The 17,575-nt window shown below is 35.5% G+C and overlaps 1 protein-coding gene across 4 annotated transcripts in view; it reads right to left on the bottom strand.

The window, feature by feature from the left end:
* Positions 1–17,575, bottom strand: part of PSPC1 (paraspeckle component 1) — an 84,738-nt gene that overhangs the window by 47,382 nt on the left and 19,781 nt on the right. For all 4 annotated transcript variants that reach the window (XR_006739026.1, XR_006739027.1, XM_045567710.1 and 1 more), the window contains exons 5-6: positions 11,684–11,768; positions 2,495–2,600 (exon numbers count right to left, since the gene is read on the bottom strand). Coding sequence is in view for 2 of the 4 variants with exons in the window: in XM_045567710.1 (XP_045423666.1) it covers positions 2,495–2,600; positions 11,684–11,768 (191 nt within the window). In the remaining 2 variants the exon portion in view is untranslated. The remainder of the gene's footprint in view (positions 1–2,494; positions 2,601–11,683; positions 11,769–17,575) is intronic.

Raw genomic sequence — 17,575 nt, 5'->3', positions numbered from 1 at the left:
CAAAAATGAATTTTAAACACAAAAATGTTTAAATAAGAATTTGCAGTAATTCAATTTTAAATTGTAGCAATGTTTCAAACGTTTTTTTTTTTTTTTTTTTTTTTTGAGACAGAGTGTCACTTTGTTGCCCTGGCTAGAGTGAGTGCCGTGGCGTCAGCCTAGCTCACAGCAACCTCAAACTCCTGGGTTTAAGCGATCCTACTGCCTCAGCCTCCCGAGTAGCTGAGACTACAGGCATGCACCACCATGCCCGGCTAACTTTTTCTATACATATTTTAGTTGTCCAGATAATTTCTTTCTATTTTTAGTAGAGACGGGGTCTCACTCTTGCTGAGGCTGGTCTCGAACTCCTGACCTTGAGCAATCCACCCGCCTCGGCCTCCCAGAGTGCTAGGATTACAGGCATGAGCCACCACACCCGGCCTCAAACATTTTAAGATGGAAAAGTAAAATTTAAATAGTCCATTGTTAATTATACCAATACTAAACAATACTAAGCATATAGAAAATCCTGGTGTGTAAGTTATTTTAATTGTAAAATTATTTTAAAGAATAAGGAGTCTGCAACTGAATTTATGATATAGCCAACTTAATCAAGTTTAGCAGAATACATTTTATTTAATCATTTCCTTCTAGTCCCCTAAATGATTTATGTATGACATTATTACAATAGCTACACATTCACTCCAAAAATGTAAAATTTATGCCAGAAAAATATTTAGAAAGTTAATTCCATCAATTTTACTATAAGCAAGCACTTTAGTAAATATTCAGGTAAACAAAAGGAATAGGCAGAATATCTTAATCCTCAAAGGAAGTTTCCCTAAGAACTTATCATATATGGTCTATATGTGATTCTCTTTGAAGATAATAACACTAGTTACTATTTTTCAAATATACGTCTGGAAAACTTAAAAGTTTCACTTTTCTTTTATAATATCATAAAACACCCTTACACTGATAAATCCAGCAAATTTACATTCAAGTGTAACAAAAACGCTAACATGTCACTAATTAAGTGCTATATATTCAAGGAAGAAAAGAGAATGACAAAATAATGCAAGAAATAACTCAAAAAAAAATTAGAATGCTTAAAAAACTTAAGTCAACTAATTTGGGAATGGAATTTTAAAATCAAACCGTTAGAATGACTTATAAAACAAAAACTTCTCTAACTGAATTTCAATGCTATGTAATTTTAATTCAAAGGACATTTACTTGATAGTAAGATAAAAATTTCTTATCAGTATACAAGTTAGGATTTATTTTACTGTGTATATTCTTTGTAATAAAAAAAATTTTTTAATTACCTAGGAACAAAAGAATGGGGACAGAAAAGGACCAAAGAAAAGTACCAATGATTTCAATTAATACTTTTAGCCTCAGAAACTTATTTAAAAGTTTAAGTTCTTATTAACGGCTTTTGAACACCAGAGAAAAAATAATAGTAAATACTTTTCAGAATGAGATAAACTGGCATCTTTCAAGGCGAATAATGAGGCCTCTTTCTTAGTTATCATTAAGAACTTGTAGACTTTAACATATTTGAAGTAGTCTTGTTTGCCCCGCCTTCCTGCCCCCACAAAAACAAAAACCTGGGTCAGTCAGATCAAGTCTTTTGAACTAACGCCAGTTTGCAGGAAATTCAGGGATAAAAGCACATGTTAAACATGACTGCAAGGATGTAAATAATCTGCAAAATCCAGGATATGAGATACTCTATACAATGAAGCTCTGTTGATAGATAGATAGATAGATAGATAGATAGATAGATAAGAAGCAAAGAAGGAAAGAAAAAAAAGAAAGACAGAAGGAAAGAAAGGAAGAAAAGCTATAGACCAAAAAGACTGACTACATCAACCAATCCAAAGAAATCAACTGTAAAAAATATATATTTGTAAGACCTAGGCAAATCTGAACTTTAAGAAGTTAACAATAAAGAACTGACAATTTTTAAAGATATGATAAAGTTATTTTTTAAAAATCATCTTTTAAAGATATATACTGAAAACAATTATTAATAAAATTATATCAATTCAGGAATTTCACACAAAATAATTTTCAAAATAAAGCGGGCATACTTAAAGATGAAAAAGATCAGCCACATGTAACTGTTATAGTGATGATGACCACATACTAGTTTCCTTCTGTATATGTCTAAAATCTTCCAAAAAAGACTTTTTAATATCAGTATATGTTAAAAAATCAGTTAAGTGGAGATGACACATATATAGATCTCTAATTTATTAGCAAATATTTTTAAAAGATCAGTGGAAAAAATATAACATCCACTTCATAAAACAGATATTATCTTCAGAAACTAATTTTGATTTACTACCTGTAAGAGGTTGAGAAAATTACTAGTTTAACATGGTAAGTTCAAAAAGGTTAAAAAATTGACTACTACATAAACCAAAATCTACAGAATTCTAAATATACATTGTAAACCTGACAATATATAAAATCCATTTTAGTTAACTAGTATTTTACTTACATTTTCCATATAGTTTGGTTTAAAGCCCTCTTGCTGTCGCCTCAGTTCCTCCTGTTCTCTGTGTCGGATCATTTCTTCCTCACGCCGACGATGTTCTTCTTCATGCCTAAAAAATTTTTAAACATAAATTTCAGCAACATGACATGTAAGTCACAACTGAATATTTTATTTCATTTACATTATGCCAAATCTATGATTAATGATTGGCCATGATGTCCTAGACTTACCTACCTTCTATTTTGCTCCAAGCCCTTAATAAATCAAATAAAACAAAGAAATAAAAGAATTTAACTGAGGTTAACTAAACTGAGTAACATATAACTGGGACAGTTATTTGCTCATATTCAAGAAATCAAGAATTCAAAAAAGCTCAAACATGTACCCTCTTACTATAAAAAGAGAAAAGTCTAGGATCTATTATCACTAGCACAGCACAGTTCAGAAGGGCACTCAAGAACATATTGAGAGATAAATCACCCTAAAGGACCACAATGCCTAGACAAAAATCCCATTATGTGCAGACAGAAACTTTACTAACTGCTCTCTCCCCCATTTTCATCAACCCACTAAGAAAATCCCCCGTAACCCACAACCTGTTTTTATAAATTAAATTTTACACGATAATCATTTACTTTACTATCTACAGCCACTTTGGGGCTAGAGCAGTTAAGCAGTTGAGACAGAGATCAATGACCTGCAAAGACTGAAATACGGCCGGGCACGGTGGCTCACGCCTGTAATCCTAGCACTCTGGGAGGCCGAGGCGGGTGGATCGCTCAAGGTCAGGAGTTCGAGACCAGCCTGAGCAAGACCCCGTCTCTACTAAAAATAGAAAGAAATTATCTGGACAACTGAAAATATATATAGAAAAAATTAGCCGGGCATGGTGGCACATGCCTGTAGTCCCAGCTACTCGGGAGGCTGAGGCAGTAGGATCACTTAAGCCCAGGAGTTTGAGGTTGCTGTGAGCTAGGCTGATGTCACGGCACTCACTCTAGCCCGGGCAACAAAGCGAGATTCTGTCTCAAAAAAGACTGAAATATTTACGGTTTAGTCCCATTCCAGGTTTGCCTAATCCTGTCCTAGAGGTACATTCAAGCAAAAATCGCATGCATATGCAGATTATCAAATCAGTAATTAAGTTATAATATGATTAAGATGGAAAGCCTACAATATTGAAGTAATAGACTCACATTACACTGACAAATGATCAATGCAAATTCAAATGTATACAGGTTGAGTAACCCTAATCCAAAAAGCTCCCAATTCTGAAACTTTTTGCAACCCAACATGATACCAAAAAAAAAAAAAAAAAAATGTACTCACTGGAGCATTCTGGATTTCAGGACAGGGATGCTCAACCACTAAATATAATACAAATATTCCAAAACATGAAAAAAATCCAAAACACTTCTGGTCCCAAGCATTTCAAATAAGAGATACTCAATCTGTATGACCGCCACCAAAAAAACTGTAATAGTAACTTAAATACTGAAGGCTATGTAAAGCTGACTCCCCTTTACTGGGTCTAATTTTCCAAGTTACTCTTATAAGCACTTTTCTACATTCAAAATTATAATGTAATTCTCAGATTTCAAGACACCTTGTTGTTGTTTGTTATACAACACTCCCCTAAACACAAGTCCACTAAAGACACTTTGATTTCTTCCATTGCCAGAGGAAAAACTCACTGTTAAGACCTCATGTCAGACCACATAAAGTAAAAAGACAATGTTCCTAAGGGATTTTCAAGCAAAATCTGGGCTATTTTGAGATTGTTGTTTATCTCTCCAAAATATAACTCTATTACATTCCTAAAAAAAAAATCTTCAAGTAAATTGGTTAATCTGTGTACTGGACATTTGACACATTTCATACATTTTATTGTTAAGAAAACACTTTCACATTCATGCACTGTTGAAAATGTATATTAGGTACAGGTAAATGTTCCTTTATTAAAAGACTCTAAGGCCAAATATATTCAAATTCAGAGTTTTTCCCATTTTAAAAAGGGAAAAATATACTAATATAACTTATATTCCCAGTGGGATCTGGGCAGCACCCCCATAATCAACCACATTAATATTTCTGCAGTAAGCTGAACTTCCACACCCTTTGGAAATGATAAAGGTTTTACACAACCACAACATGAGTTTGGGTCAAGCTTTGTCATCAAATAGACTCATGTCAGATCCTACCACTCACTAAATGATACATGAAAAAACTTTTGGTTTCAAGGCTTTTTGGTCTTCAGAATTGCAGAGAGACTACTGTGGACAATGATCTTGTTGGAGTTCAATTTCCAATATATAATTTTAAATGTGCAAAATCCACTTCCAGTAAAGAGGACATATGCAAGGACATATGTACACACAGATATATGCCGTGGCATTATTTATGAAAGCAAAAGACTGAAGACACATTAATCAGTTATACTTGGGGGACAATTAAATTAAGGTTCACTGATGCCAAGGAACACAACTGTTACAAAGATGTAGGTCGGTATCTACTGACATGAAAGACTGTGTATGGTGTGGTTGTCGGAAAAAAGCCAAGTAAAAAAAGAATGGCATTCCTATTATGGCTTCCAAAAGTCTTTTCTATGAGCGTACAAGAGGGTAATAAAAAGTTTATACCACATTGAAAATCATTTGGGGAACAAGAGCACTGCACTTATGGTTATAGCACAATGACAATTTCATACTTTAAATTTCTAAACAGCATACAGAAACATTCTCTGTTGTCCACATCTTTGCTTTCAATTATTTCTACTCCACGAGATGCTTTAAATATCACTTCTATAGTTATATAAATTATCTGATGGGGTCAAGGATTACTTCCTAGGTTATATTCACAAATCGAACTAGTCAGTACGGTTATGACAAATTTTAACATCCTTTACATTATATTTTATTGAAAACTGATAAAATTTCAACTTTTTTTGTTTTTGGCACCTCTCAGAACCAGAAAAGTTCAGAGAGTTCCCTCAATTCTAAAATTTGTTTTATTCAGAAGCCCATTAATTATTTACAGGTCACAAATTTATTTTTTATTTTTGCAAGATTTTGAAAACCTGAGAGACCCTGGACACTAAGCCATGATGCCTACTGGATAGAACTTTCCTGCTGTTCTTGTTCAGTACTATGCCCCCACATCTACCACAGGGCCCAAGATATCACAACGGCTTTATAATAATTTGCTAATGACTTAACAAAGGAAATGAATGGGTGGAAGGGCAGGTGAGTGAGTAAGTAGGTGGGAGGAGAAGGAATGAAGAAATAAGTGATCAAACAAAACAAAGAACTACTAAGTGATCAAGTCACAAGTTAAACCAGCTCATCTAAGATCCTCATCCTGGTCATCTTTCTGTACTGCCACAGGCTCTGAAAAATTAAGTGACATAGGTCAGGAGCAGCAGCTCACACCTGTAATCCGAGCACTCTGGGAGGCCGAGGAGGGATGATGGCTTGAGCTCAGGAATTCAAGACCAGCCTGAGCCAAGAGTGAGTCCCAATCTCTACTAACAATAGAAAAATTAGCCAGGCATAGTGTCACACACCTGTATTCCCAGCTACGTGGGAGGCTAAGGCAGGAGGATCTCTTGAGCCCAGGAATTTGAGGTTGCAGTGAGCTACAATGATGCCACACCATTCTAGCCTTTGGAGACTCTGTCTCCAAAACAAAAACAAAAGAATTAGGTGACCTATGAAAAACTAATTTATTTGTAGCACTGAAAGGAAAACTAGAACCTTGTGCACCCTAAAGACATTCTTTATCTCAAAATATACTTTCCTAAGCCATTTTTTTCTATCTTCCAACCAAGATCTGGCTTGTTAACAAGTAAAGGTGGTCTTATGTGGTAGCAGCCCAGCCAGATAAATCGCTTCAGTTTAATTGTAACAATTTTCTTTATTTGTTGTCTTGAAAGTATGGGATATATTTGACAATTCTTACTACAAAGTAAGTTTCTAAACACAACCAATTTTTCTTTTCCTTTATACATGCTGCAAAACTACTCAATTTTAAGACAAGTTACTCACATTTCTAAAATCAAGACTCTTACAGTTAATTTCAAAAGAAATTCCCCAACCACCAGGCAAGGATAGGGAGGTATTAACACATTTATCATTGCCTCCATTTGCTAAAATTTAGCCAAACATAAAGGTTACCCATCATTGCTGAGATATTTTTACCATTAGTATTCAGTTATCTAAATTTTAAATTGAATCTGACATCCTTGGATATTAAGATTACATATTGAAAAAATCATGCAATAAAAAATTACCACATATGCAGACTACATCTCACACCAAGCATCCAATAGCTCAACCTGTGATTAGATTAGTAACCTACTAAAAATTCCCATAAGCACACCATACTATTTCTCTGCACTTTACTTTCTTTTTAATAACCTGATCATTCTAACTAATGTCTACCTTACTCATCTATTACTGTAAGTTCTATAGTAGCATAGCTTGTGTCTTTTTTTCTCCATTTTGTCCCCACACCAGAGTACTATTTTTCTCTTTTCTGTATTTTTAACTTTTTCAGACATACAGAAAAGTTGCATAAACAGTACAGAGTTCCACTATATATTTCATCCAGTTTCCCCTAATATTAACATCTTACATAACCATCTTAAAATCATGAAAACCAGGAACAAACATTGGTACAATATTGTAATTAACTATAGAGCTTATTAAAATTTCAAGTTTCCCCACTAAAGTCTTTTTCCATTCCAGGACCTTAAGCAGAATTCCACATTGCATTTAGTTCTTATTTCTCCTTACTACCCTCTCCAGACTATAATGATTCAGTCTTTCTGTCTTTCATGAACTTGACACTATTAAAGAGAAATGATTATTTTGCAGCATGTCCTTCAATTTGGTTTGTCTGATGTTTTCTCATGACTGGAATGAGGTTATGCATACTGGGCAAAAACACCACAGAAATGATGTTGTGCCCTACTCAGTGAATTGCACCAAGGAGCTCCTGGATGTCAACTGTCTTATTACAGGTGATATGAAATTTAATATTTGGTTACAGTGGTACCTGTTGGGTTTCTTGACTTTAAATTTACTATTTTTCCATTTGTATTTAATACAACTTTGAGACTATGCAAAAATCCTGTTTCTCCAGTTTTTGCCTACCAACTTTGGCATCCATCAATAAAGCTTGTCTGTAAAAATTATTACTACAGTATTTGCCTGTCTACTATTTTCTATCTCCCTCATTCTTTCTGCATTTATTAATCAGAATTCCACTATAAGGAAGAGCTGTGCTTTCTCCATAATTTATTTATTCAAACTTTTATCAGTATGGACTCATGCATATTTATTTTATTCTCTGGTTTAAAATCTAATATTATCATTTATTATTTTATTACTGAAATTGTTACAACTTTGGGTATTAGGAGCTAATTCAGGTTGAATCTTGCCTTCTTTATGTTTTGTTTTGCTGTGGGTTTGGTTTTTGAGGGTTTTTTTTTGTGTTTTGGGTTTTTTTTTTTTTGAGACAGGGTCTTGTTTTGCTACCCAGGCTGGAGTATGGTAGTGCGATCATAGCTTACTGCAATGTGGAACTCCTAGGCTCAGGCAATCCTCCTCCCTCAGCCTCCCAAGCAGCTAGGATAACAGGTACACATCATCACATCTGGCTAATTTTTAATTTTTTTGTAAAGACAGGATCTCAATATGTCACCCAGGATAGCCTCCCAAAGTGTTGGGAATACAGGTGTGAGCCACCATGCCCAGCTGAGTCCTGGGTTCTTCTGATATGCCCTATCCTTTTTGGAGTACTTCCTTTCTCTCTGACACAAGATATTCAGTCTCATATTAGTTTTTCAGTCCTGGAATCAACCACTTCTTAAAAAATTTCCAGTTCCTTTTATTAGGGAATGGTGCTTAGAAATGAAGATCTGGGCACTAGATGTACTCACTGCTAACTGAAGCATCACTGCTTCTTAGGGCCTCTCAGTGAACAGAGCTATAAAACATGGAATACGTACATATAAACCCATACATAAACACACATCTTTATTTCTATACCTATCTATCAATATTAAATACCATTGATTTCATAATTATACCTCTGATACCAAACCAACACCACAGGATTCATTCTAATTTGTGCCTTTCATCTTTCCCCAGTAATTAGAAACCTGGATTTCATTACATATAATATATAGTCATACTTCAGTACTCATAGGAAACTAGTTCTAGAACCTCCCCCAAATACTCAAATCCATAGATGCTCAAGTACTTGATAAAAAGTGGCATAGTATTTGCAGACAATCTATGCACATCACTCCATATACTTTAGATTTTTTAGAGACAAGGTCTCACTCTTGTCACCCAGGCTAGAGTACAGTACCATATCCATCTTTCACTGTAACCTCAGAATCCTGGGCTCAAGTGGTCCTCCCACCTTGGCCTCCCAAGTACAGGCGCATTACCACATCCAGATTTTTTTTTTTTTGGAGAGACAAGGTCTAGCCATGTTGCCCAAGCTGATCTCGAGCTCTTCCTCTTCAGGCTCTCAAAGTACTGGGATTACAGGCATGAGCCACCAAGCCTGGCCCTCCCATATACTTTAAATCATTTCTAGATTACTTATACCACCTAACACAATGCAAAGGCTATGTAAACAGTTATTATGTTGTACTGTTTAGGGAATGATGACAAGAAAAAAAGTCCGTCCACATTCAGTACAGACAATTTTTCTTCAAATATTTTCCATCCGAGGTTGGTTGAATCCATAAATGTGAACCTATGGATATGGAGGACAAACTGTGTTTACTACTCTGTTCACTTAAAAAAAGTATACACATAAAGTAATTTCAGAACTGCTAACCCACAACTAGAATACAGAATTTATAAATGGTTCTTCTTGTCATTAATCTTATTGTATCTAGTCAAGATACTGTTTTCCAAAGTTATTTAGGTTCCTTACTTTCTTCTCCATCCCCTTTCAGTGTGATTATGTTATTCATTTGTAATGTAATTAAGTTCATTTGTTACATTTTTGTATCCTATTTTGGGTTTCACCCTATATTCTGCTTGGTTTTCATTATTTGTCTATTTTGGGGGAACATAAAGGGTAGGGTACCATTTCAAAAAGCCTAGCTGCCGTCACGTCAAAATATTAGAGGAGAAAGCTGGGTTTAGATAAGGTCCTATGTTAGGAGAGGGGAGGTTTCCTTTTGTTTGTAAAAGTAGAAGAGATTTGAAGACGTTTATGTAAAAAGGGAAACAAAAAGTTGAAAAAAGGTCTCAGAAGTTGGCTGTTCACATGGGGAGCTGTGTACAACAGTAGTTCTCAAACTTTCAGGTGCATCTGAACCACCCAGAGGATTCCCAGGTGGCCAGGCCCCACCACTCTAGTTTCTGATTTAGAAGTTCTAGAGTGAGGCTTGAGACTACTTCTAACAATTCCTAGGTGAGAATGCTAATGCTTCCTGTCTAAGGACCATAATTTGAGAATGTTGTGTGTACAGTAAAATCATATAGAAATACATATACACTGATAAAATCAAGTACAAAGACAAAGTTGGAAAAAATACATTGAAATGTACTGAATACCACCTATCTGCAGACTGTGGAAAAGCTTCAGAGTCATGCACAGTTTTTCACTGTCTTCTTTACCTTCACGTTCCCATGAACCACTTTATTTCTTGCCACAAGCACTATTTTTAAAATAAATATTTCAAAACCAAATTTCAGAAGAACCAATTTGCTTCATCTATCATAGCTTTGTTCATAACTTTTCCTAATTACCATGATTTTTGAAACATTTATCTCATTATGTTTTACAATTAAAAATTATAAGGCCGGGCATGGTGGCTCACAACTGTAATCCCAGCACTTTGGGAGACGGACACAGGAGGACCACTTGAGGCCAGGAGTTCAAGACCAGCCTGGTCAACATAGTAAGAACCCTTTTCTACAAAGAATAAAAAATAAAAAAATTACAGGCAAAAGGAAAGCTATCAATTTTTGTTTACACATCTTGGATTAACCACTCTCCCAAACTTCTCTACTTTAACCTAAAAGATTTTAAGTTGGTCACCATGATTTATCTTTTAGATACTGAGATTTTTAAGGCTCATATCCTTTTTACCATGGAGCCCACTTCCAGAAATCTTTTCTAAAACAAATTATCAGAAGCAAAAAGATGCATAAAGACAATCACAAGGCCGGGCGCGGTGGCTCACGCCTATAATCCTAGCTCTGGGAGGCCGAGGCGGGTGGATCGCTCGAGGTCAGGAGTTCGAGACCAGCCTGAGCAAGAGTGAGACCCCGTCTCTACTAAAAATAGAAAGAAATTATCTGGCCAACTAAAAATATATATACAAAAAAAATTTAGCCGGGCATGGTGGCTCATGCCTGTAGTCCCAGCTACTCGGGAGGCTGAGGCAGTAGGATCGCTTAAGCCCAGGAGTCTGAGGTTGCTGTGAGCTAGGCTGATGCCACGGCACTCACTCTAGCCCGGGCAACAAAGTGAGACTCTGTCTCAAAAAAAAAAAAAAAAAAAAAAGACAATCACAGTAGCGTTACATACAAAACAAAATAAAAACTAAGAGCAATTCAAATATATCCATCTAGAACTAAAGCAGACCTTCCATTCGATGTAGCAATCCCACTACCGGGTATCTACCCAAAGAAAAAGAAGTCTGTTTATAAAAAAGACACTTACACCTAAATGTTTATCGCCCACGATTCACAACTGCAAAGATATGGAACCAACCTAAGTGCCCATCAACTGAGGAGTGGATAAACAAAATGTGGCATATGTATATACCATGGAGTACTACTCAGCTATAAAATGGAATGAAAATAAAATAACGTCTTTTGCAGCAACTTGGATGGAACTGGAGACCATTATCCTAAATGAAGCATCTCAAGAATGGAAAAACAGTTACCGCATGTTCTCACTTCTAAGTGGGAGCTAAAATGAAGGATATACATGGTGATAAAGAGCTGTAATGAACATTGGAAACTAATAAAGGGGCAGGGGGTCACGGACAAAAATCTGCCTATCAAGTACAACATATACTATTCTGATGACAGGTACTCTGAAAGGCCTGACTTCAGCATGATACAATTCATCCACATACAACAAACACTTAAACCCCCTAAATATTTTGAAATTAAAAATGTTCATGTGTGTGTTACAATGAATTTTTATTACCTCAGTTGTATTTGCTTCCGTTTTTGCAGTTCTTGGTTTCTGAGTTCTTCCAAGCGTCTGAGTTCTTCTTGACGTCTCATTAAATCTGTAAAATGTTGACTGCACATTAATGTTTATAGCTTCCCTTTGTGTACTTTTATATCAATAAGCACAGAGATTCTCTATCTCCAGCAATATACTTGTCTACTAATCATTTTGCAGTGAAAAAATATAAGATGCATAATCAAATCAATATCCTTTCTGGGCATGTAATATAATAAAAAGAGTATTAAAATTCACCTCTATGTTAAGAAATTAAAATAGGTAGTAATTACTTTAACATAAGACCTGGCACATACTAAAAACATAATAAATGATAGCTATATTAACTTGTTTTTATTTATAATTTTTAAAGAAGTTGTAATTTTTTTCAGCAGCAAATGCAAATCCCCCCAAAATGCTTTGAGAGACACCAAGCAGAAGGCACTTAAAAACCAGACCAGATAAACAAGAATAAGGAGATGGGGAACTGTATAAAACCCAAAGGACAAACTTCCCATCACAATTAGAATTAAGGTTCCTCCTTCACTAAGTCAATGTCTTACGGAGACGGGCAAAGAGAGAATTTTTGAAAGGGGAAAACCAAGCTGAATACTGATATGAACAAAACTATTTTCAACAACAGCAACACCAATCCCCGATTCCAGAGTAAGATAATGAAAAGTACATTTGTATAGCACATCTGAGTAGTAGTATATAACCGTTCCAAGCTAAAAATTTTCCGACTTGAAAATCCTGTCTGTAATATGTATGGTATAAAATTATGTGTGCATACATGCATATAATAAAATATTAAAATACTCTGAGGCTGGGCGCGGTGGCTCACACCTGTAATCCTAGCACTCTGGGAGGCCGAGGCAGGAAGATCGCCCGAGGTCAGGAGTTCGAGACCAGCCTGAGCAAGAGCAAGACCCCGTCTCTACTAAAAATAGAAAGAAATTAGCTGGACAGCTAAAAACATATATAGAAAAAAATTAGCCAGGCACAGTGGCACATGCCTGTAGTCCCAGCTACTCGGGAGGCTGAGGCAGGAGGATTGCTTGAGCCTAGGAGTTTGAGGTTGCTGTGCGCTAGGCTGATGGCACAGCACTCTAGCCCAGGGAACATAGCAAGACTCTGTCTCAAAAAAAATAAAAATAAAATAAAATACTCTGGATGGCACAATTATTGGTTGTTTTTATTTTTCTTTTCTCTTTATGATGTTATCTGAAATTTCTAATATGAACATAACTTATCAATTGAATGCTTCCTAATAAATCCTTATACTCAATAGCTGACTTAATATATAATACTACAGCTAAAGTTAACCCAACCTCAACAAGGTAAATATTCTCTCCATTTTAGAGATTAAAAACATTGAATTATATTTAAATTATACCAACAAAAAAAGGATGAGGATTCAGACAGATTATAAAGTTAGCCCTGCCACCCAGCTATTACATGATTCAACTGGGACGCCTGGCCAGTTCTCTCCTTATTCCAAAATGTAACTCAAACCTGGCTGATCAGACTCACCTTGGAAACTTTTAAAAGTATGTATTTTGGGAGTCTGCTCAGAAAAATCTATTTTAGTACATGGGACAGGGCCCAGGTGACTGTGATAACATGCCAGTAGAGAAAACAAATAACATTAAACATGACTATAATGATTTCAAATCTTTATAACACTAGTTCTCAACCTTAAATGCTCAATAGAATTATGTAAATATCTTTTAACCTCAGATCAATTAAATCAAAATCTCTTGGGATGTGGACCAAGCATATTTATTTTTAAAGCTCTCTAGATGCCTTCATTGTGCAACCAATGTTGAAAAACACACAACTATCACGTAATTATTTTAGCTGTGGAAACCTAGTAGAAAACAAAAATAAATAATCTACTTACTTTCCTAAGAGGAAATGCTTCAACAAGCCAAAGTACAGAAAGTGTCCTACTATCATTACCAATCCAAGAAAGTCAATCCAGTATATACTGCCTACATGATGAGTGCAACGCGCACTGTCTGGACACGCTTGAAACTCTGACTCGGGGGGATGGGGGGGAGGCATGGGCAATATATATAGCCTGAACTTTTATACCCCCATAATAAGCTGAAATTAAAAAAAAAAAAATTTTATCCATGCCTTGTTTTGTAGGTTGGCTGCTCTTAAATAAGGGACTACCTAACATATATAATAAATGTGAAAATATACTCTACTTTTCTTCCATGAAAAGGAATAAGAACACAAATTTTTGTTTTCTGACAACTGGATTTTCTACTTTTAAGCTGCACAATTTGAGAAAGCTGATTTAACTTCTCAAATCTTATTTCCTGATCTGTAACACCGGTATAATTAGCTCAAGGCTCCAACAATCAAATTATCAGATAAGCAGTCACCTGATACTTAGAAGGAGAACTATGAACTGAAAACAAAACTACCACTTTACACTTACTAAATTATTTTTTTAAGTTGCTAATAACCAAGTTCCTGAAATTTCACTAAAGTTAATACACTTGTACACTGCCATGATAATATCCTTCCAGGAAAAAAATTACAATAAATATATAACTAGAGGTGTTTTTATCCTTTGATCCAGTAAATCATACTCAGGAATTTTTCTTTTTTTTTTTTTTTTTTCTTTTTTTTTTTGGAGACAGAGTCTCACTCTGTTGCCCAGGCTAGAGTGAGTGCTGTGGTGTCAGCCTAGCTCACAGCAACCTCAAACTCCTGGGCTTAAGCGATCCTACTGCCTCAGCCTCCCGAGTAGCTGGGACTACAGGCATGCGCCACCATGCCCAGCTAATTTTTTCTATATATATTTTTTAGTTGGCCAGATCATTTCTTTCTATTTTTAGTAGAGACGGGGTCTCGCTCTTGCTCAGGCTGGTCTCGAACTCCTGAGCTCAAACGATCCACCCGCCTCGGGCTCCCAGAGTGCTAGGATTACAGGCATGAGCCACCACGCCCGGCCTCAGGAATTTTTCTTACGAAAATAAAACAAAAACATCCACAGAAATGAAAACATCAGCTGCATCACTACTTACTACTAGACTAAATAATATTTAAAATGATTACCTAACAAATTTAATGATAAAAGAACATAAAACTATACGCAATTTCAATATATCATAAATATGGATATACAGAAAAAGGGACTACAAGGGAACACAGACATTTAAAGTTTGATTTGCTAGACTCTGAAGAAAAGTGCTTTCTCAATTTGATATTGTGCAAGTCATGAAAACTGAATATATACTTTCTAACAATTCTAAATACAAATTCTAATTCAAATGTAAGATTTGAATCTGCAGATTGAAAAGGCATATCTAGTGTCAAGGAAAAGCTGAAATATTATGGTGCACAAGATATATTTTGAATACAAGGATGGACAGACAGAAAGATGTAACAAAAGCAGGTATGATAAAACTTCAGGCCAGGCATTGTGGCTCACGCCTGTAATCCTAGCACTCTGGGAGGCCAAAGCAGGAGGATTGTTTAGGGTCAAGAGTTTGAGATCAACCTGAGCAAAAGTGAGACCCGGTCTCTACAAAAAATAGAAAAGTTAGCTGGACATGGTAGTGAGTGCCTGCATCCCAGCTACTTAGGAGGCTGAGGCAGGAGGATCTCTTGAGCCCAGGAGTTTGAGGTTGCAGTAAGCTATGATGATGCCACTGCACTCTAGCAAGGACAACAGAGAGAGACACTATCTCAAAAAAAAAAAAAAAAAAATTCATGCTTACTTTAGACTCTCCCACAGAAACATTTAATCCTAGAAGACAAACTTAAGAAAGAAGGGGGAAAAAAGAACCATGAATTGTATATCATTCAAGAGCCAAAGTACAATGAGATCACAGATAATATTTTAGTACATACAAGAGGTCATGGAATATTGTTACCATGAGTCATTATTAAACAAATCAAGATAGGATAAATATCAGACAAGTGATGAACAGAAAAGTCATTCCTAAAACTATTTAAAACAGGATTAAAATTTAAACTCATATGGGGATTATGATAAAAGAACATTAAGTCAGTGTCATAAATACAAACAAAACAGAGGCAAAATAACAAAATCTGACAGGAAAAGAGAAAGAAAGAGGGGCCTAATATACCTATTTCCTCATTCTTTTTCTTTGGTAATCAGGCACCAAAAGATATCATTTATGGGAATTAAATATATTTTTATTTGATTTATAAGTACAAAGGCATACATAAAAAATGATAATATTGCTGAGTCCAGCTAAGCACTGGGAATCCAAAACGAAGTGGTTCCGCAGAAATGAAGACAAAGTAGCCAATTATCTGGATAAGTGGGCACGGGGGACCCGATGCTTCTAAGAGCAAAGTGCCCCGTCCTTGGTGCACACTTTGCTTTTATTAGTATAACTCAAGAGGGAACGAGGGAACTTAAGGGCAGGAAAGAAATGGCCGTTTACTCCCCAATCTCTGTACTTTGAGAACGCGCTGTTCAAAGAACATTCCCAGGCCTCCTACATGACTGCAGTCACTGGAGACATGGCTGTTTACTTCAACTTCTCAGGTGCTGACCAGACGGCTTTCCGTCAGGTCGGGCTCGGCTTTCCTTCATCCACACCCATTTAGCATTAAGGAAACAGCCACCTCACAGTACTGCTGCTACATAATATAATCTAGAAAAATCCAGTAGTGGAAAGAGAGGGAATAGCAGCACAATACATGGCACAGTGGCATGTGCCTGTAGTCCTAGCTACTCAGGAGGCCAAGGTGGAAGAATCGCTTGAGCCCAGAAGTTTGAGGTGGCACTGGAGCTAAGATCATGTCACTGCACCCCAGCCTGGGCAACACAAGACCCTGTTTCCAAAAAAATAAAATAAATACAGAAAAAAAAAAATAAATAAATAAATAAATAAATAAAATAAAATAAAATAAATACTGGGTGAAGCATTAATACTTTCTACTGGGAGTTATGTAAGTTATGGTAATAAAAGTAACATAAAAATAACCATGAAGAAAATTCAGGAATTGTCCCCTATACTAGTGATCAAAAAGAGATGAAAGAAGAAAAAATAACTTGTAAAAAGTGTAATAGGATTTGGATCTAGAAAGGACTAATAAATATCAGTAAAGTATAAATGAAGCAATTAGCTACTGGTGTGCCCCAAAATAAGAATACACATTTACAAAAATTTTCTCAGATATATGCATATATATTCATTATAGCATTGCTTTTAGTAACTGAGAAACTTAATCAAAAGATGATGAGCTGAACTAATTATTTAACAATATCATCCAGCCATTAAAAAACAAGGCAGGTATTTATGTACATACTTATGTAGAAAGTTAAAAAAAAGGTACAGAAAAAGGTAAATAGTTTTTTTGGGTGATAGATAAATAGACACACATCTACTGACATGCAAACTTTTTCTCATTAAAGGATAAAAAAGAAACTGTTAAAACATAGAAAAGTGATTCCTATATGAAAGCAGAAGGCGGGAGAGAGAGGTCACTTTTTCTGTACTGTTTGAGCTTTCTACTTCTATGGTATATCATGATATGAGTTTCTGCAGAACCACAGAATTAAGATTATCCAAAGTCCCTCCTCAACCTGAATACACTCTTGGAAATGCTGGATGAAATATAAAATAATAGAGCAAAAAGGACAGAGTTGTAAATTTTCTTTTTAATTTTTAAACAAACTAAAACTAAAACAAATTTACCAACTGCAGACTTTTGCTAAAATACACCATGTACTTCAGCAGAAGTGAACCCAGAAACAAGGAATATAATGCACTAAGCAATGTGATTTTCTGATAATATAAACGAAAATATACTTAACAGAGGCTTTAAATGAACACATACAATAAACAAAATTCAAACTCATGGGAAATAACT

This window comes from Lemur catta, chromosome 13, assembly GCF_020740605.2.
Source record: "Lemur catta isolate mLemCat1 chromosome 13, mLemCat1.pri, whole genome shotgun sequence".
NCBI lineage: Eukaryota > Metazoa > Chordata > Mammalia > Primates > Lemuridae > Lemur > Lemur catta.
This window is presented reverse-complemented; position numbering and strand designations above follow the sequence as displayed.